Genomic DNA, 22653 nt, shown 5'->3' on the forward strand with positions numbered 1-22653 from the left:
TTTATATGAACACCAAATTTAAAAAGTGCGAGTGTAGTAGAAGTAATACATACCATTCCTGCCAAAAAGCCTAGAATGTTGAACAACCTACACAAACGGGGACAGAAGACTAAATTCAATATCATGGGTATCTTCAAAGTGACTTTAGCAAGTTCAAGTATCAAATTCCAAGTTTTCTCCAACAATGAAGATCTCAATCAGGCTCTACTGGCTCATTTCTTGTTTAAATATCTCGCTCATGTACTGATATAACAATTGCAAGTTCACCTGCATAATGATGAAAAGTAGCTGCTCACTTGAATCACAGAACAAGAAAGAACTAAGGATCATGAAAAAAATCCAAGTCAAAACAAATCTCAAATTGGCTAATATCTCTATTGAGAAAATCGAAGAACAAAAATAAAAATTCTCAATTATGAATTTCAGTCAAATTGAAGAAGAACAAAAATGAGAATTCTAGATACAAATTCAGACCCTCGGAACAAAAAAAAAAACCCAGAACTCGACACCGTCTAAATCGAGAAATGCCTACTCTGGGTTAGAGCTAGGTAGATCGGATCAGACCAGAAGAGCAACCAGAAATTGAAACAACAATGTGATGTGATAGAAGCTATACGATTTCGAAATTGGGATACCTACCTCAGAGGGGAATTCAGCAAGGAGACGTTCGCAGAAGAAGATGACATTATTGAACATAAACTGACTCTCGACACAATTCGGATTCTCCATTTTTTCTGATGAGACGAGAGAAAGAGAGAGAGAGAGAGAGAAGAGAGGAAAAGAAATCGAGTTTAGAGGAATTTTTTTTTTTTTCTTTTGTATTTATTATATGATTAGGTAAACTAAAGATAAACATGCCTTAGTAATTGACTAAGGGATTGCATCTTTTAGTCAAAATAAACCCTACGCCATAATAGTTAGAAGCGAAGCAAGCATAGCTCTCTGTGAATTTTGAATCTCTCTATCTCTCTATCTCTCTCTATCTCTCTCTCTCTCTCTCTTTCTACATCTATTCTTCTTCTTCTCTCACCCCAAATATGGAAGTTCATCAACCCAGAGCCTCCAGCCTACGCCTGCAAGTCCTGCTCCTGCTGCTTCTGCTGCTTCTGCTTCTTGGTGGTGGGTGGTTTTAATTCGTAGGTAAGAGCTACTGCTACTCCTTCTTCTCTTGTATTAATTTCGCTCTTAAAAGAAGATGAAGATGAAGAATTCTTCTTCTTCTTCTTCATCTTCTTTGGTTTTTCTTCTTGCTCTCTCTCTCTTTCTTTTCCAACACAATGACTAATTCCATTGTGTTTTCTTTCCGAACTAGCGATGTTCTTTCTGTTCTCTTTGTTATTGCAATAACAGCCATTGTTATTGCCCTTTCTCTTCTTCTTTGCCTTCTCTTTTGCTATTGTTTTAAATTCGGTGGTCAGCACATTGCTGCTGCTGGTGGTGGTGGTGGTGAGCTTGAGCTTGCACCACTTGAAAGCGCACCACTTGGTGTTGCAGAAGAAGACGTGCTTGGAGAAGAGGAAGACGTGCTTGGAGAAGAGGAGGAGCTTGGAGAAGAGGTGGAGGTTGGAGACGAGGAGGAGCTTGGAGACGAGGAGCTTGGAGAAGAGGTGGACTTTGCAGAAGAGCAGAATGGAGGTTTCCACGATCTTCTGAATGGAGGTTTCCATGATCTTCTGAATGGAGGTTTCCACGATCTTCTGAATGGAGGAGCAGCATTCGATAATAATGGAGGAGGAGCAGCTTACCAGAATGGAGGAGGAGCAGCTTACCAGAACCAGAATGGAGGAGGAGGAGAGAATGGATTCTCCTCCTCCTCCAGTGGGGAGCTTGGAGATGATGACAAGAGGTTTTCATCAGCTCCGACTCCTCACATTAAAAAAATAGTCTTGTTGTAACCCTTCTCTAGTTTCTAAGTTTAAAACAATCTTTGTAACTCTCTTCTGTGTAAGAAACCTTTGTCCGTCTCTTGTTAAGAATGGTTACTAGTTTTTTTGTTTCTGTCATTCTTGCCTAACCTGGTTCATGTTTTCTTAGCTCTTCTCACAAATCATGACATGTTAGTTTTGTAACCCCACCAGTTTAAAAGTTTTTGCTAGTGGCAAGTAGTTAAGTGGAGTTACAGATAATTATATAACTAGTCTTGAGTGAGACAAGCAAAGGGTCAGTTAAAGGCTTTACTCTATTTGGGAGCTGAGCCATTGAAATTCTTAAAACTATAGTTTAAGAATTATAGCTTGAAACAACTGGATTTAGAAGACATTCCTTATTCATATTTTTTACTCATGATCTTTTGTAGAGGTCCCAACGTCCGATGAAGTTGTAGTGACCATGTGTTGTTTGAAAAAGAAAGATGGTAAGACTAGTTTGATATTCTAATGCTTCTTTTCCCTGTATCCAGCAAAACTGATTTGGTTCGAATAACTCTGACCCTTGTTCCGTTTCATTATTCCCAGCGATAGCAGAGCTGTTCCCGGTAGCTGATGCCACAGCGTTTTTCACCGACTTGCATCACGTACTCAAAAGTCCGGACTTTGTGCCACCGTCGACTAGTGCTCCTAGAACAGGCAAGTGTTTTTTAGCTTTAGAAGAATGAATGTCAACAAGCAAGTGTTTTAGATGGCTGGAAGATTGTTAAATTACTCTCTTAGGAGGTAATTGAATATCCTAATCACTTTTACCACCATTTTCAGGTCATTTGATGCATCAGTTAGTTGTGCACTTCCATATATAGGCTGTGTTGCAAAAGATAGTCTTTTGACATTTTTTTGTCTTTGGATTTAGGTAGTTTCCATGGTGAGATAACAAATCTGTGCATCGCCTCGAGTGTCTCTGCACATTTCAAATCTGTGCCGGAGCTGTGTGGCTCCGTCAAGGTAAAAGCTCCATCTCCCGATCTCCGTTGATTTCATATAGAGTAGCATGTGTTAGTTATGGTTGACTTTGTTTATTACTGTTGATAGAGTCTGGGAAGTGTCTTGGTGAATTCTGTAAACAAGAATATCACTTTAGCTCCATAATTGTATTTCATACTATACAGGTTGGTATAGTAGAATGAATGTCTGCCACAGTGCCACTTCTTCTTTTCCATGCAATCTTCAGCAAATTATATTTTTGAAATTTCCTTGAGTAATCAATTCCAAATTATATTATTTATCTTTCATCTATTATATTAGATGACTGAAAGTATTATGAAATATATTATATACAAAGACTTAAAAAATGGTTAGGCATACTCTTTCCAAGTGAGAGATGGTCTACTCTATAAAACTGAATGTCCCAATAAAGTATTCCTATAATGGAATGTGTAATTCAAAAGGATGTCTTCAATGCCAAATGAAAATATAAATACAAAAAAAAAAAAGAGAAAACAAAATTATGTGGGTAAGGATTGTCACACGCATACACGTATTGTATTGCCATGTTAGATATGATTCAACATCAAAAGAAAAAAAAAAAAAAGAAAGATCTATCGATAAATAATATATAAGAATTAGAGACAGACGACCTAAAAATGGTCCCAAAAATCATAGGATCTTAGCACGTTTTGGTACTTCTATCAATTCTGTGTTTTGTTTTCTTGACCTCTACATTCTCATCAGAATTAGTCCAAAATATTATTTCCTTAGTATTATCGTGTCTCTTGTATGCATGAAGGTGATTTTTTGGATCGATACTTCAAAGAATCAAATATTACATTCGCCAACATTGTATGTTTTACAAATGAACGAACTCTTAGAAAAAATTCGAAGTGTTCAAGAATATTAATTCAAGAAAACAACTTTGTTCCGTTTTACGAATACTACACAATATCGTTCTACAAATAACTAACTTTAACCAATAAAGGATGTTGTCCAAAAAAAAAAAACCAATAAACAAAATTTGGCTTACCAAAATGTAAATCAGAAAGAAAGAAAGAAAGAAAGAAAGAATGTGGGGTTAATATGTTACTGAGGTCTCACTAAAACTCAAAATGTCCTCACATCAAGCAACATATTAACCTACACTTCTTTTAACAATGAATGCTTCGGTAAGTTTGAATGTGGCTTGAGATAGACATAAAGATCTCAGAAAAGAATTCATAGTTATTATTTTCGGAAATGTTATTACGTAATGAAACCACGATTTTCAAAACAAAAAATCTGGTATATATATAAATAGTTTTTCCTTTTGTGGTTTACCAATCAAAACAATAATTTAGATTAAATTATGCATCACATGCATAATGATCCCGACTATAGAAATTATAATGAACATGAAGCAATCACTAAATATGGGGTTGGCTGTTTTTGTTCAATGTTGGCATTCTATGATTGGTGTTCCAAATGTTGGTGGAGGTCAAAACCTTATTTAATAAGATATAATTTAATAATAACAACTGATTGTCAAAAGCTTATTTGATAAGATACAAAATTTATTGTACTAAATCATAGTATTTTACATAAAATTAACACAAATTGTATAATAAATTTTCGTAAAGACAAATTGTGTATTACTTTTGTGATCCCTATCTCCTCACTTCAAAACCGAAATTAGATCCCTATCTCCTCACTTCAAAAAGTCATTGAAGACACAAAAAAACAAGATTGTCGACATTTATCCACAACTCTTTTAAAAACGTGTCTTATTAATGTTATCATCCAACTTAGCTCAGCATGCAAACTTTACTAAGTCGATCTCTAAATTCAATAGCAAAAAAGAGGCTGGAATAAAAGAATATGGATCGTATCATTAATTGTTTCACATTTCATTTTTATTTATTTATTTTTAATTCTCTATTTATATCCCCCCACTCGTCCCTGCTTCTTCCACCATCTAAAACTTTCAATTCCCCTTATCTCTCTCTCCCTTGAGTATACACTTTCTTATCTAAATTCCGAAACAATCCACAAAATGGCTGCATACTGGCCTGAGCCGATTGTTTCCGTGCAAGCCTTGTCCCAAACCGGCGCAACAACAACTGTACCAAGCCGGTATGTACCAACTATAGATCCATTGATGGTAGCTTGAGGAACTGGGATGGATCCATTGATGAACCCGAGTAAACCTTGACCAGCTAGAAAGGTTTCGAACTGATTCTTCCACAGAGCATAGTTCTGACTAGTGAGAGTAACGGTGACACAGTTAGAGATGTTTAGAGTAGAAACTGTGTAAGTTCCTATCTGACGATTCGCCATAGGCTCAGACCGAGTGAGCTCTGATACCATGAAAGCAAAAGAGACTCTTTGTAAAAGATGGAACTTTGTATTATTATTTCAGCTCAAATGTTTACAATGCCACTCTTGACTTATTTATACACTTGAACATAAACCCTAGTGTTCTTAGACACTCGTCAAGATCCGCTCACAAATATTGGATCAAGGGTTGTAAAGCGATTAGACAGCTTGATGGTTGGCTGGTCAATTGCCAGCTTTGAAACTGCTTTAGTTGTACGATCTGAACACACTGCTACCTCCTTCCCTTTGTCGACCTTATCTCTTGATGTCGCTTTCACAGGTACGGTTTTATTGTCTTGTGGTGAGGAGATAGCCGTTAGAGTCAATTGTTGAGTTTGCTCAATCTTGGTGGGCTTCACGTTCTTGTTTACGCGGCCCAATTCTTCATTTGTTAAGGTGACATCGTTTTGCGTCTTTGCTGGGTTTGAAGCAAGCAAATGCTCTGCTTCTCTTGGAGACTCTGTTCTGATATTGCTAACAGCCCCCCTCAAATTTGGTGTGGGAGGAAGGCCTACACCAAGTTTGCTTCTAAGGAATGAGAAGGTACCAATCGGAAGAGACTTCGTAAAGATGTCTGCGATTTGTTGTTCTCTAGGAAAGTGTGTGACCACCAACGTCTTTAGAGCAACACGCTCTCGAACGTAATGGTAGTCCACATCAAAGTGTTTGGTTCTAGCATGATAAGTTGGGTTGGCAGTTAAGTATACTGCCGAGAGGTTGTCACAATAGAGCTCCTGTGTGTGTGGCAATAGAATGCCAAGCTCACGCAAAACAGAGCTTATCCACTTAATTTCTGATGCTGTTTCAGACAAAGATCGATATTCAGCTTCTGTAGAACTCTTGGACACTGTTGGTTGTTTCTTGGATGACCTAGAGATAAGGTTACATCCCAAGTAAGTGCAATAACCACCAACAGATCGTCTCCCTTCTTTGCAATTTGCATAGTCACTGTCACTATAGGCTTTAAGATCAAAGCTTGAGTTCCGACTAAAGGTGATTCCCATTGTGACAGTACCCTTGATGTATCGGAGTATCCTTTTAAGAAGCTGGAAATCGGAAACTGATGGATGATGCATTTTCTGACAAACATAGTTTACTGAGAACTGAATGTCTGGTCTTGTCAAAGTCAAGTATTGAAGCTTGCCTACTAGACTTCGAAAATAGGTTGGATCAGAGAAGTCTCTTTGTTGATTTTTAACTCTGTCCAATTGCAGGGGAAGAGGAGTCGGCATTGGAGCACAATTCTCCATGGCAGCAGCGACCAGAAGATCTTCAGCGTACTTTTGCTGTGACAGAAACAAGCCACCACTAAAATGCTGTATCTGAATACCAAGAAAGTAATGAGCCTGTCCAAGATCTTTCATTCGAAATTGCTTGTTGAGCTTCTCCAAAAGATGTGTAAGAGTTCTCAAGTTATTACCAGTAATAATCATGTCATCCACATATAGAAGAAGAAGAATATTATCTCCATTATGGTCATGGATGAAGAAAGATGGATCAAGGAGACTGCATTTGAAGCCAAATTCCAGAAGAAAATCACTAAATTTATCAAACCAGGTTCTTGGAGACTGCTTCAATCCATACAATGATTTGTGAAGAAGGCAAACATGATCAGGTTTGTCTTTATCTATGAAGCCAGCAGGTTGCCTCATATAAACAGTTTCTTGAAGATCTCCATGGAGAAAAGCATTGCTGACATCCATTTGTTTTAATTCCCAATTTCTAGCAGTTGCAGCTTGAAGCACTAGTATGACCGTTGGAGTTCGAACAACTGGGCTGTATGTCTCCAAATAGTCGATTCCCTCTTCTTGATCAAACCCTTTAGCCACTAGACGAGCCTTGAGTTTGTCTAATGTACCATCTGCATTGAACTTTGTTCGAAAAACCCATTTGCTACCAAGGATATTCATGTCGGGTGTTGGTGGAGTCAAGGACCAGGTATTAGTTGCTTTGCAGTTTCCCATTTCTTCTGACATAGCATTGTTCCACCCTGGATGCTTGAGAGCAGCAGTAACGGTTTTTGGTTCTGGATACGCAACTTTGTGTGACATCAATGCATAACGAGGGTTTGGTTTTCTTATACCATCTTTCCCTCTAGTAGTCATCGGATGTTCATTGATTGTTATTGGTGGAATGACAACTTCAGAGTGATGTTGACTTGATGACAATGGATTGTTATCAGAAGGTTGAGATGCACAGTCGCTGTTAGGAGCAAGGGTGGAGTCTGCTGAACTCTTAGAACACTCACCAACTTCGTAGATAGTAACAGGAATGTCACTGTCATAGTGAATATATTATCTCTGCAGCGTCGGAGCTGATTGAGATGTAGTGCTCGGTGAGACTGCAGACAGCGAAGATTTTGGTTCACTCGATGGAGGAGAGCTTGTTGAAGGGGCTTCTGGTGACACAGGAAAACCTTTGTACCATGCAGAAGACAGAGTAGTAGCTCCTTGAGAATGCATTTTACTATATACTGAGCCAAAAGGGAAGGCTGCTTCATCAAACACAACATGCCTGCTTATATAAACTCTACCTGTTGGAGGGTAGAGACACCGATAGCCCTTATACTTCTCGCTATAACCAAGGAAGACACACTTGAGAGACTTAGGATCGAGTTTGTTAGAAGCATAGTCTCTCAAAGTTGGGAAGCAAGCACAGCCAAAAACCCGCAGAGATGAATAAATAGGAGCTTTAGCATGAATTTTCTCAAACGGTGAGATTGATTCTTCAAGCGGTGTTGCAGGGAGCAAATTAATGAGAAAATTAGCAGTAAAGAAGGCTTCAACCCAGCATTTAGATGGAACTCTGCCTTGAAACAACATTGACAGTCCAAGTTCAGTGATGTGTCTATGCTTCCTTTCTGCTAGACCGTTTTGCTATGGAGTGTGAGGACATGAGAGGTGTTGTTGTATACCATTGTTCTGTAAATGTTGCAAAAACTGAGTACTGATAAATTCACTACCACCATCACACTGAAAATATTTAATCTTGCAATCAAACTGATTTTCAACCATTTTCTGGAACATTATAAAGATAGAAAAGAAGTCTGCTTTTGATTTCAGTGGATAAAACCAACTGTATCTAGAGTAGTTGTCTACAAAGACTACATAAAATCTGAACCCTTGAACAGAGGTTATTGGAGAGGGACCCCATAAGTCACAGTGAACCCTCTCAAGAAGTCTAGATGCAACAAAACTAGAAGAAGAAAAAGGAAGTCTTGAGCTTTTCCCTAGCTGACAAGCTTCACACACCGACTTAGTGATTTTATTGAAGACGATGGAGTTGGTTTTGGCTAACTGCTGAAGAACTTGCAAATGAGGGTGACCAAGTCTTCTATGCCACACTTCATCACTTGCAAGATGTTGATGTGCAGAGTAGTAGACTTGTAGCTTTGGTTCCCCCACACTATACGAACCATTATGTATTTTTCCCATTACCAGCAGCCTCTTGGTTGCCTTATCGTTTATACGAACACGATCATCATCAAATTCAAAAGAGCAAGGGTAATCCATTGTTAATTTTGAAACAGATAACAACGATTTAGCAATATCAGGGCACACAAGCACATCCTTTAAAGATAAGTTACCTGATGTGGAGGCAATGCTTGTAGAGCCTGTGTGAGTGATTGGGAGGAAGGAGCCATCACCAACCATAACTGTATCAGAACCTGTGTATGGCTGTGAATGCTGCAGGACTTGCGTGGAGTGAGTGACGTGAGTAGAAGACCCAGAGTCTGGCAAACATTCGTGTCCACGCTGATCAGTGACGTCTGTGATTTGCATAGCAGCCAATGCTACTGGAGCTTCGTCATACTGATAGCTATTGTTGAATCTGTGCCAACAGCGAAGAGCCGAATGACCATTCTTGCCGCAAATCTGACATGTCATACTTTGAGATCCGGTGGAGCTAGAGAGTTGTTGATGAAAGCCTCGTCCTCTTGTAGAAAAAGAGTTTATGCCACCTTGACCAAACCGAGCATTCCCACAACCCCTGTTACTATTGTTGTGTTGATAGTAACTTGGAGCGTTTGTCTGAGAAACAGCGAATGCAAGGTGTGGAGTAACTAAGGATTCAGTCAGATATGTTTGCAGTCGGTCATCATATCCGGTAAGCTTTGGACAAACATCATCAAGAGTAGGACTAGGAACAGAGTCAACAGCATTCTCAATGGTAGTTTTAATCGGTTCGTACTCTCTTTCTAATCCGTTCAACGCAGCAAAAATTTTCATCTTCTCTGTAACAGGACTACCAACCGAAGCTAACTGGTCACAGATTCCTTTAAGCTCACTAAGATAAACTTCCATAGTCCTATCCTTCTTTTCTATAGTTTGTAACTTCCTCTGAAGCTCAAACAGCCTAGAGGATGAGACCCTATTGAAGTGATTTGCAAGAGTGGTCCATACCTCATAAGATGTGGAGCAGCTTGAGAACCACGCTGAGGATATTTTCAGCGAAGGAGCCTAGCAGCCAAGATCTGACAATAGAGTCTGTTCGGATCCGCTTCTGATAGTCGTTTTGGTACTCTGGATTTGGCCTTTCTGTTGTTGTGTCGTTGATTCCAGGAACATTGACGGTAGCTTGAGGAACTGGGATGGATCCATTGATGAACCCGAGTAAACCTTGACCAGCTAGAAGGTCTCAAACTGATTCTTCCACATAGCATAGTTCTGACTAGTGAGAGTAACGGTGACACAGTTAGAGATGTTTAGAGTAGAAACTGTGTAAGTTCCTACCTGACGATTCGCCATAGGCTCAGACCGAGTGAGCTCTGATACCATGAAAGCAAAAGAGACTCTTTGTAAAAGATGGAACTTTGTATTATTATTTCAGCTCAAATGTTTACAATGCCACTCTTGACGTATTTATACACTTGAACATAAACCCTAGTGTTCTTAGACACTTGTCAAGATCCGCTCACACATATTGGATCGAGGGTTGTAAAGCGATTAGACAGCTTGATGGTTGGCTGGTCAATTGCCAGCTTTGAAACTGCTTTAGTTGTACGATCTGAACACACTGCTACCTCCTTCCCTTGTCGACCTTATCTCTTGATGTCGCTTTCACAGGTACGGTTTTATTGTCTTGTGGTGAGGAGATAGCCGTTGGAGTCAATTGTTGAGTTTGCTCAATCTTGGTGGGCTTCATGTTCTTGTTTACGCGGCCCAATTCTTCATTTGTTAAGGTGACGTCGTTTTGCATCTTTGCTGGGTTTGAAGCAAGCAAATGCTCTGCTTCTCTTGGAGACTCTGTTCTGATATTGCTAACAGCTATCTCTTGTATGTTTTGATTGTTTATTTGGTTTTGTGCTCGTTTCTTGTTTGGTTATTCAGGTTGTTGGGTTTGATTTGGTCGATCATGAAAGCAAACTTGAACGACGTCCCACTAGACACATGCCTACTCCAGCTCAATGGACTAACGCATTCAACCCTGCATTTTTGTATTATGTCTACTTTTCGTATGCTAACATCTATGTGTTAAATAAGGTACCATTCCTCCCCAATCTCTTGTTTGTAATATGATGTAACTATAACTTGGTGCTGCCAAAACTGTGTAATAATATTGAGTAATTATCTTTCTTCAGCTTCGGGAATCAAAGGGCATGACTACCATCAAGCTACGACGACATTCTTGAGAGGTGTTGTATATCTTCCTTTTTGCTATATAAAAAGTTTTCTTCAGTTACATGGAGTGTTAACGTGTCTACAAATTTCAGGCTGGTGATATTGACCACTTGGCCTTTGTCCCATAAAAAGTTTGAAATTGAGCATTTTTTGTCCATGCTTCTAGATTTAGGCTTTACTTTGAAAAAATGACTGTTGTATCCTTGGTGTAGATGCACGGGATTTTGCTTTAAAAACCGTTCATTGTGTCGACCATTTTGGTTGATCACTGTTTTTATTTTATGCTAATTGAAGATGTGGCTTATGGTTCAAATTTGGAATCTTTTCGAACCGGACACGTTCTAGTGATTTGTAATTAGATGGCTGCCATGTTAGGCAAAGAGCAATATGTGTGTTTTGCATTGATAAGACAATAAAACAAGTGTTTACAACAAGGACAATTCTCGACAATCAATCCCAAATATCAATGACAGACACAACAAAATAAAACACACATACTCTACTTCATTCTCGAAACCAAAACTTTCTCTTAACCTTTTCCATTCCCAAGATCAGCCAGAACTATGACAATATCAAAAGCTTCATGCAGATCAGTTGCAGAGTTTATTTCGTCGAGCAACAATATCAATTCCTTGGAGAAACCTACCATTTCTTTCACATTCAACAGCTTCCCTTTCATTTCAAACACACAGGAATTAATAAAATAATTATACCCTAAGGATTGTAACTAAGGGAACCCAAGGACCAAATGAAAGACGCATGTATTAAGGAAAAAATTATACCCTAAGGATTGTGACTAGGGAACCCAAGGACCAAATGAAACACATGTATTAAGGACAAAACTATACCTTAAAGGATTGTAACTAGGGAACCCAAGGACCAAATGAAACACACATGTATTAAGAAAGAAACTATATCCTAAGGACAAATACCAGAGGAACCCAAGAAATAAATGAAACTCACTCTAAATAGAACACTAAACTCTAAGGTTATACAACTGAAAGAACCCAAACACCAAATGAAACAATAAAATAGACTTAAAAGACTACATGTATATGTGAGCCTAAACACAAATTACACAATCGATTGAACAAGATATGCAGCATATAGACGACAAAAATCTTCCAGAACAAGCAAATAAGTCAACCCTATGGTCAAACCCTAAGTAAAAACATTGATTAGAATCGAACCCAATCCACTCCTTGCCAATTTAATCTGAAACTAAACCAGCTGGGCTGTGGAAATTTCCTATATTGATTTTAGAACAACAGACTTTTAGAAAATAATCCCATAAATTTATTAGTCGTTGACTCAAAATGGTATGGATTCTAATAATTTTGTTTTTACAATTAAGTATTTGTATTGGACAGTTATGGTATCTTTATATTCGATGAAATATATAATTATTGTCTAGATAAATTTATTAGGCGTTAATTTAAATTAGTGTAACAGTATATCTTTTGTATTCATTACCAAAAAAAAAAAAAGTATATCTTTTGTATTTGACACTTAAAGGTAGATTGAGAAGTGATAAAACTAGCAAGTATCAACAAATTTATTATTGTTGACTCGATATTCGATATTCACCCTAATTGAACGGTTAAATCTTTGTATTTATTATGGTTGACCTGATTTTGATCCTAAATTTATTTTTATTTAACAGTCAAATCTTTGTATTTGACACTTTTGGTAGGTTTATAAGATGTTAATTGATACGATTAGCAACAACAAACTTATTAGCCGAGTGTAACAAGTATATCTTTTGTATTCATTACCAAAAAAAAAGTATATCTTTTGTTTCAAGTATCAACAAATTTATTACTGTTGACTCGATATTCGATATTGACCCTAATTGAACGGTTAAATCTTTGTATTTGACACTTTTGGTAGGTTTATAAGATGTTAATTAATACGATTAGCAACAACAAACTTATTAGTCGTTGTCTCACAATTGGTATATATATATATATCTTGAATTATCAAAGGAGAACGAAGAGTAAAACTTAAACAATGGGTTTACATCTTGCGCTACTTCTTGTTTCTTATATGTTTTTAACGTTACGGGCCGATGGAACCATTGATGTGAGATTCTATCACTTCTACTTTGTTCTTTTTCCAATCTTTACCAAAATATTTTTTGAACTTTTATTTTTTTATTTTTTTATTAATGATAATACTTTTAATTTGTTAAATTATAATTGATTTTGCAGGATCTTAATTGTGTTGATATTCTACTTTGTTTTTCTAATCTTTACATAAGATTTTTGGAATTTTTTATTAATAATAATTATATGTTTAATTTGTTAAATTATAATAGATTTTGCAGGATTTTAATTTTGTTTATATTCTATCACTTCTACTTTGTTTTTTTTCTATTATATAAGATTTTTGGAATTTTTTTCATTAATAATAATACTTTTAATTTGTTAAATTATAATCGATTTTGCAGGATTTTAATTGTGTTGATATATATAAACAACCAGCTTTCCAACATCCAATGCTGAAACACCACAAAATTCCGGTATGATGGTTTTAATGTAATAAAAAATAATCTAATGTTGTAATTCTTTTTTTTTTTTTAACTTAATCTTGATATTCTTATGTTTTGTATTAGGAACATTTCATCTCAAATGAAAGTCAAAAGAATAAACTAAATGATCAAAGTTGTCCAAAAGGAACAGTAGCAATTTTAAGGCAAATAGATGGAACAAATAGCATTCACCTCGACACGCTCGACTACCCTGGCCAACATGTAAATTTTCTTCTATTATCATGGTTTTATCGAAATATCTATATCATCTCATATGACATTTTATCTTATTCACAACATAAAAATGTTTATATGCACTAAAGTGTTTTTTCGTTTTTCCTGTGTTGTGAATATACATGCAAAATATATTGAAAGTGTCAACATTTTTATTTATATTATATACAGTTTGCAACAATTGAGACTGTTTTGGATGGGAGCATCTATCGAGGAGCAGAAGCTTATATAAGTCTTCATAATTTAACTCTACAAAATAACCAGTACAGTAAAGTTCAAATTTGGTTAGAGAACGGACCTCGTGATCAACTCAATAGTATACAAGTTGGCTCGGCGGTAAGTTATTATCATATATATAAAACTTAATGTTTCATTTATACAAAATCATGCAATATTACATAAGGAACTAAAACTTACAATATATATAATGAAAATAGATAAACATATTTAATTATATTTATAAGCATATAATCAATTAAAATAATTCTTTAAAACTATATGATAATTACCAATAATACAAGAATATAACTAATTTGTGGTTATTCAGTATTTATAAAACTCATGATGTATTTGAGTTTGAGAATACATTTATGAAAAAAAAACATTTTCATACTTCTACTTTGAATTTTTTTGTTATTTTCATGTATATTTTTTTTTGTAGGTGCATCCAAGATTATATGGTGATAGTTTGACGCGATTTACTGTATATTGGACTGTGAGAAAATTAATTTTTTTATTATGTTTCTTTATACATAGCAAACAAATAATTAAGGGTTTGCATTTACCCTTCTTTTTGCATGACATTTTACCCTTGATTTTTCTATTTTAATTTATTAGGCAGATGGTTATAAGAAAACTGGATGTTATAATACAAAATGTCCTGGCTTTATTCTTGTTACTCGAGATTCATGGCTTGGAAGTTCATTTGATAGATCATCTATTTATGGTGGTAAAGAAATAATTGGTTATCAACCGAAGATCTTTCAGGTAAAGATTTCTCAACTTTATATTAATTATAATTTTTTGGATTATGCTTCAATATATTCGAAGTCTAATTTATTCTCGTTAGAATTTTTTGAAGTTTTTGTTAGAAATATATGTTCTTTTTAATGTTTCTTATATAAATCACATATATACTTAATTTTATAAATTTTGTTTAACTGTTTTTTGTTATGTTTTAATATTTATCAGGATGGTTTTAGTGGACATTGGGTACTAAAAGTGTTTGATCAATTAATTGGATACTGGCCCAAAGAGTTATTTACACATTTAAACGAAGGAGCTTCTTTGATACGGTATGGAGGAAATACATTTACTTCTCCGAATGGAATTAGTCCTCCAATGGGAAATGGTCATTTTCCAACTATAGATTCTCATAAAAGCTCACAATTTTTCCATGTCAAAGTTAAGAATTGGAAATACCAAAATGTTGATATTGAAGATAAGAAAGCAAGACAATATTCAGATTCTTACCAATGTTATAGACTATCGTATTGGGGTTACGTGAAGTCGAGTGGAGTATCATTTTCTTTTGGAGGACCAGGTGGAAATTGTGGTACTTGATATCTATGAATCAACTATGTACTGATCAATTAGCAAGAGAAATAAAAGATAACTAATTATATGAAATAAAAGATAACTAATTATATTTTTATTATTTTTTTCTCTTTTTTTTAATATCCATATTGTTTATGAGAACTGAAAAGTATTTAATTTATTAAAAATACTATTGAAGAAAAGTTTAGCGTACTTGAACGTTGTTTTAAAAATTAACTTTATAAAGTTAAACAAAGGTAACAAAAATTTATTAAGTTGAAATTATTTCAAAACACAAAAAGAAATAACAGGTTACATTATCCATTATATCAATTGAGAAATCAACCAACATAAGAACCTGGTCCCTATTAAATTCTTATGATCTTCTCTGTCTTTTTCTTTTTTTTTTTTCTTTCACAGGTTTAGTGTACTGTTTTGTCTAATTTAATAGTATGTCACAACTCACAACCATCCACTTCCATGTATGTATTTTTTACTAAACAATGCTTTCATTATCTGATCCAAACACGTACCGAAATGACTATTTTGACTCAAACTGAAATGTCCCTCCTCTTTTTCAAGGATTTAATGCCAATGCCTTGTAACTCTAGAATGATGATATATATATTTCATTATATTTTGCCCAATATATATAAGTCATTCTCACATTTTCCCAGAATTGAAGCTTATCTAGTACTTTAGAAGTGCCTGCGGCTGCAATTGCAAATACAAAACATATACATATGGATATGTACACATAAATGTGGACGTGAGATGCAGACGGAGGAGACAAACAAGTGTAAAGAAAAAAAACAAAGGAGTGGCGACGAGAAGCTTGTGAAGGATCGATTGGAAGCCTCTCTACACGTGGGGGAATGACAAAGTTCTTCTTTTTCCAACTTCATATCATCAAAGCTTACAATTTCCTCTCCTCAACAACTCTTTTTTTTTCTTTAGCTTATAAAAAATCACATTCATATATATGCCTATCATATATATTAAAACATTTATAACATGATTTATCTTCTTTTTTTTTTTTTGGTACTACCGGAGAGTTCAAGAATGAAGTTCATAGTGAAACATGCTGAAGAGTTTTTATATCGATGCATATGTTACATATTTAAAGTATCTGAATGGACTTATGACCATGGTTGAAATTGTAAATTATTAAAAGACTCAAATATTCGTCTTCTAATTACCCATTGAGTACGAGACATTCCCTTTCATTGATAAGTTTTAACTATTTTAAAATTTAAGGAAAATGTACCCAATCCACTCCTTGCGAATTTAATCTGAAACTAAACCAGCTGGGCTGTGAAATTTTTCTATGTTGATTTTAGAACAATAGACTTTTAGAAAATATTTTGACCAAAAAAAAAAAAAGACTTTTAGAAAATACCATAAATAATTAAATTTATTAGTTGTTGACTGGATTCTAATATTTTTGTTTTTATAATTAAATATTTGTATTAGATGAAATATATAATTATTGACTAAATAAATTTATGAGGCGTTAATTTAAATTAGTGTAACAAGTATCTATATTAATATTTTTGAAGTACATTTTGGGTTATGCCCTTTAAGTTATAATAATTTGCAAAGTTAGTCTTTAGAAAATTGCACAAAAAACAATAAATTAAATATCTATATTAATATTTTTGAAGTACATTTTGGGTTATGCTCTTTAAGTTATAATAATTTACAAAGTTAGTCTTTAGAAAATTGCACAAAAAAAACAATAAATTAAATATGGAAATGAAAATCGAAACTAATTATCAAAGTATATTATGGCATTTGAAGTTTTTCGGTTTAAGAAATAGTATATTTTTCAGCAGTAAATGTAATCTTTTAAAACGTAATACGAATCAATACAATAAAAGTAGAAGGTGTTTCTTTCTCGGACTGACACATCAGCTTTTGTATTGAACCATATCTTGACTCATCAGTTAAAATCAACAACCAATAAAAACATTCGAATTAATACCGCTAAGATTTTTAAACCAGTTAAAAACTATGTGCCACATCACATTGTCTTTTACTTCATAAATCCTCAGTGACTGAATCATCACTCAAGCATCAATTCTCACTTCAGAACCGGAAGCGGAATCGGAAACACCCGGAACCGTACAGAATCACGGTGGAATCGCGCTTCCTTAAAAGCAGAGTTTGGAATCGCAGAAGAAGCGACAATTCTCATTTGGAAGTGCATAAGTTGTGAATCGGAATCGTCCAAAGATTTAAGAAAGCATTTGTCAATGACTAAAACTTGTTTCATAGTTTAATTCCGAATAGATTCGTAAATTATTATGAAAACTAGAGTTTGATTTTTTTTTTAAACAGTTTATCAACCAAGTGCGGCAGGCTGCAAGAAAAAACGAAGAAGAAGAAGCAATTGGGTTTTTCAATTCACACATGGCTTTTTGCTTTTCCATTTTTATAATTTTAATATTTAAGAAAAAAAAAGAGATAGCTAATGACAAAGATTTTCGTGAACAGCTTTTTTCTTTTTCTCTCTCTATATATTATCTTATTTTTTATGTTGCTAATGTGATTATCTATCATATATAAATAAAATAGAATTCATTTTATAACCAAGTTTATTGTTTAGATTTTGGGTACCAATATGATTTAATTGTTTATTTTAGAATTATATCTCAAAAAAATTTAAAATATTAATAATGAAATACTTAAATTTGAGATATTTAAAATAATTTATAATATATATATATATATACATATATAATTATATATTAATGGTTCCAACACGCACCCGATTCCTAATTTTTATTAAAAACTCGATTCTACACTTCTAAATCTCTATACAAAACAAATAACTCATACCAAAACATAAACATATCTTTGGGGTGGCTGCACCATAATTTGGAGGAGAATCATACCACCAAGCAAGCGGAGGGAGTTTTTTACAATGTCCTTACTTGAGTGGCTGCACCATAATTTGGAGAAGGGTACAAGCGTACGTGAAGGGGAGTGGGCTACTATGTTTGCACTGGCCGCTTGGTGGGGGTGGAAATGGCGATGTTGTGATGTCTTTGGGGTGAAACTGGTCTGCAGGATAGGGTTTCCTTTGTAAAAAAGCTTACGTTGGATGTGACTAAGGCACAGTCGCTAAGGGGGAATCAGGCTAGTGCACAAACAAGGGTGGTCAGAGAAATAGGCTGGGTGGCACCGGATCATGGGTGGTTCAAGCTCAATACTGATGGAGCGTCAAAGGGGAACCCAGGTATGGCATCCGCATGAGGGGTACTGAGAAATAGTGTGGGTGAATGGTGTGGTGGTTTTGCAGTACGTATTGGGCGTTGTTCAGAGCAGTTGGCAGAGCTGTGGAGCGTCCATTACGGGTTGAGTTTTGCTTGGGAGGCAAAGGTTACGCGTTTGGAGGTGGAGGTGGATTCGCAACTGGTGGTTGGGTTTCTTACGACAGGGATAGGAGACTCTCATCCGCTGTCTTTCCTGGTACGTATGTGCCATGGCTTTCTTACAAGGGACTAGATAGTCCGTTTTCGTCACGTGTATAGGGAAGCTAACCACCTTGCTGATGGTTTACCCACCTATGCTTTCTTTCATGTTTTTAACACGGTTCTAGAGTCTGTTGCCGATCTGTTACGTGCAGACGTTGCTGGTCGTCTGTGCCAGAGGCATATTAGTGTGTAATTGTCTTTTGTTGTTTTAATAAAATCTGGGGTAATACCCCGGCCGTTTACCAAAAAAAAAAAAAACATAAACATATCTACTTTTCTATAAAGGAAAATTAAGCTAAGAAATTATTTAAATATTTATAATGATAAATATATATTCATTAGTAAATATAAGTAATTCATGATGGAACTACGTCGACCGCATGATCCAAGAAATATTTCAGTTTTTATGAACCGAACTTTAAAAATATTATTTATAATAATAAATAAGATTTTTACTTTTTCTTAAAGTAAAATAAAATTTGCAATAGAAGAAGATAGAAAATAAAAGATTCATGTTGTTGTTTTTGCTAAGAGGAAGATTTATCTTTCACATGTCACTAAATGGTAACATTATATATAAATATTGCATAAAGTATACAATTAAATTTTAGCAAAAACAAACTACTAAATTCTATAATCCTTTAAAATCTCAATTTTATTTATTTTAAAAGAGAAATTAATGTAGAAACATATCCCACAGCGTAGCACAGGTCTTACCTAGTCCTATTTAATAGCCTAAAATCTGTTATATTCCTCTTGATTACCATAAATTAGTACGGATATTAATCAATAAACTAGATATTCACCCGCGGTACACCGCGGGCCTAATTATTTTTTTTAAAAAGCAAAATGTATTTTGTTTAGTAGATTAACTATATATGTAACTAATTTTTGTATTTTCTTAATGTATGGTTTATTGCATCTATATATTATGTAGTGTCTAATTTCTATGTTTTAGGTGTATATCGTAGATTATTTTATAAGATAGGAACGATATCATACAGTTTATTAAATATTTAAATCGTCTAGAAGTGTTTTTTTTTTATTCTAGAGATAGTAGTATTTTAATTATATTGTAGTTTTTCAATAATATCAGTACAATATAATTTGGCTTTCTATTTTTGTTAGAAATAATCTATATATCATATAGTTAGCATATATAAATAATCTAACAGTTTAGCATATATAGTTTATGTGTGCAATGAAAATAAAAGTATGTTGTTTTTTTATGAGTTATACTAATTGTTTACTTTTATAAACTTTTAATTAATGGATTAAAGTATGTGTATATAATATGTTATCTAGAGCATCTCTCACTTTTGGTTAGTATAAAACATATTCATGATTTTTTAAAAAGTGTATAATGTATAGAGTTCATTTATGGAGTTATTAATTTACCAATTCTTAAGCATAACCATTAAAAAAATTTGGGACCAAAAAAATATATTGATTTATCGAGTTTTAATTGTTATTAATTTATCACTATTTTTAAATTTAAGATATATACGTAGTTTAAAATGTGGAGTAAATTCATAGATAAAGCATAAAATATTCATCCTTCATAAAATTGCTGGAAAACTGGCAATTGTTATCACACAATTTATTATAAATTTCCAAATTATATATTACCAAATGAATATTATAATGGAGAAACCAAATTGTTGGTTACTTAAAAAAAGGAAAAATGACAATGCTTAGACTCAAAAAAAAAGTACATACGATAAAAGGTTATTTACCCAAAAAAAAAAAAACTAAAACCGACACATTATCTCTTCCTTCCTTCTTCTCTATTTCTTCTTAATATCATCCATTCGACATGTCTCTTACTGATTCTTCTATCCCTTCGTCTTCTTATCCTTATCTGCCTGTGACCCACGAAGAAACCGGGATTCACGCCCATGAGACCAGATAACTAAACCAAAAGTTATTGACATTCTAAACACTCTTGCTGTGATATTGGTTTAAAAATATTGAGGTACATGTAAGTAACAACGAAAATGAGTGACTAAGGCAGGCAGTCTCATACGATTGAAATGGCTAGACTCTAATGAAATAAAGATAAACAGTTCCCATAGTGTTTCTTTATGCCTAATCAATATCAGAGCTCGTGAAGCAGAGGATTTAGACGAATACACACTTGAGGTATGTTTGATACCTCTCTGACTTGTTGAGGTATGTCAAGTAACATAACATCATCTCCTTCAAGGGTTCCTCAGCATAAAGAAAAATCATGACTAAAAAATAATGTCACTTTTATCTGTTGGTCCCAAAAGTGAGAAGAAAGATAAACTTACATCGCAAGCAGCTTCGCATTAACTGAGACATTACAGGCTAATATAGATATGTTTTTTTATAGGTTTTGACTCTTTTTGTTTCCATGATTTTGTATCACATAACCACTTCCATCACGTTCTACAAAAAGAACAAAAAAAAATCCTCAGTTGTTAGTCTCGTGGCAGTGAAAAAAAAAAAAAAGAATTTAAAAATTGCAGTGCCAGAATATAATTTTACCAGTGTTTGCAGCAATGCAAAGAGCTTCATTGTCTACATTGTCTTCAGAAAATCTACTGGAGGCAAACATCTGGTCCTGCATTTCAGAATTCAAACTAATCGGATCCAATACAACAAAGTTGGAAGTTTGTATATAAACTAAGAAAACCCAACTGACCTTCTCTTTAGATAGATTGGCAGCAGCAGTAGAAGCATTCAGCCCCGTACTTGATAAAGTGTAAAACGAAATATATTCACAATCAGGATATCTGTTTACAATCACTGTTTTGAAGAAGATCCCTCTCTCATCAAGAGAATAAACATGTTCCCAGAAAGCAAAATATATCATCACTTCATATGGAGAAAGCATGTTTAATGAGCAGTGGAAATGTCATTGATGGGGCCAACCAAACTGATTAATAAGTAGTGGAAATCGAAAAAGATAACTGTTTGGCAATGTGCAAATAATCTCCTGTGGTTGGCTTGAAACTCGCAAATGAGATTAAGATGACAAATTTGGTTGTGAAACTTGTCCATCCTTCAAAACCATATCATATCTGCTGATGCACAATAAAAGAATTAGAAGAAACATTTGAGAAGCCTAACCAATATCAGAGATGCTTCATATGATCTAATCATCATAACAAAAAAACATACTCAGATAAAAAGATCATAAACTAATGTTTCATACAAAAATTTCAGATTCAATCTTTTCACAGATACATATTTACATCAAATCTAGAATATAAATTGATAAAAAAGGATTATTAATTTACGGATTTAAGATGAGTTTACCGGGGAGACCCAACAAAGAAATCAAGCTAGTCAAGTGTTTGTTCCTCTATCCAAGCCAACTGTACCAAAAACAGCAGATAAGTTTAATCACATATTCTGATAAGACACTGAAGAATGTCATAACCATATGAACCACAAAGCCGATGTAGTATCCTACCAGCCACCGGATCAAACAACGGCAGTTGAGAAGCAAAGCAAACCTAGAATAATATCGATCGTTTGGAATCAAAGAAAACAAAGCAAAACCTAGCAGATCAAATTTACCTCTAGGATTGAGATTAGTTTCATCACTCGAGATTTGATCTTATTCCAATGAAAAAACGATAAAGAGATTCTTCACTGCCGCCTCCTCGGCTTGAACCGTAGAATTGAGTCGCAAACAACTTTTAGGGTTTTAAGTATTTGGAATTGGGTTTCATTTCTCAATTACGGATCCTTCCATTACTCAATTAGTCCGAATACAAAGGATCCAGAAAATAATACGTGGATCCTCACTAAAACCGACCCGTTTGTAATTGTTTCCAAAAAACACAATGGCATTCTCTGTAAATAAGTTGGAACTTGAGGATTTTTTCATAAATGTTTTTGAAAATGTATATATAGAAGCTTATTCAAATCTTAATTTAAGTAATATTCCTTACCTTCATGCTATTATAGTTTGCATGTTCATAGAAATAATAACGATTTATTGTGCTTGCAATCAAATAATCCAAAATCGGTCAGATTTCTATTGATTATGATAGAAACTATTTTCC

At 34.4% G+C, this 22653-nt stretch overlaps 2 protein-coding genes and 2 long non-coding RNA genes across 6 annotated transcripts in view; 2 read left to right on the top strand and 2 right to left on the bottom strand.

Moving 5' to 3' along the window:
- Positions 1–813, bottom strand: part of LOC104785638 — a 1874-nt gene extending 1061 nt beyond the window's left edge. Inside the window, exons 1-2 of the mRNA XM_010510892.2 lie at positions 640–813; positions 54–87 (exon numbers count right to left, since the gene is read on the bottom strand). Of these exons, the coding sequence (XP_010509194.1) occupies positions 54–87; positions 640–729 (124 nt within the window). The 5' untranslated portion in view covers positions 730–813. The remainder of the gene's footprint in view (positions 1–53; positions 88–639) is intronic.
- LOC109133065 lies at positions 965–3107 on the top strand. Its single transcript, XR_002037932.1, has 3 exons — positions 965–1140; positions 2297–2353; positions 2454–3107. It is a non-coding gene; the product is annotated as an uncharacterized LOC109133065 (long non-coding RNA).
- LOC104785640 lies at positions 13278–15192 on the top strand (the record flags this gene model as incomplete). Its single annotated transcript, XM_019245533.1, has 6 exons — positions 13278–13355; positions 13449–13586; positions 13770–13934; positions 14260–14313; positions 14436–14585; positions 14790–15192. Coding segments are annotated over 6 exons (957 nt in total), but the record flags the coding sequence as incomplete, so codon positions are not given.
- On the bottom strand, positions 20235–22358 carry LOC104785639. 3 transcript variants are annotated; one of them, XR_002037933.1, is made up of 7 exons: positions 22163–22358; positions 21899–21957; positions 21282–21660; positions 21125–21200; positions 20908–21025; positions 20769–20812; positions 20235–20478 (listed from the first exon to the last, which is right to left on the bottom strand). It is a non-coding gene; the product is annotated as an uncharacterized LOC104785639 (long non-coding RNA). The 3 variants fall into 3 exon arrangements; XR_767386.2 differs by having other exon boundaries at positions 20769–21025; XR_767387.2 differs by having other exon boundaries at positions 20769–21025; positions 21880–21957.

The sequence above is a fragment of the Camelina sativa genome, chromosome 5 (genome assembly GCF_000633955.1).
Source record: "Camelina sativa cultivar DH55 chromosome 5, Cs, whole genome shotgun sequence".
NCBI classification, from domain to species: domain Eukaryota; kingdom Viridiplantae; phylum Streptophyta; class Magnoliopsida; order Brassicales; family Brassicaceae; genus Camelina; species Camelina sativa.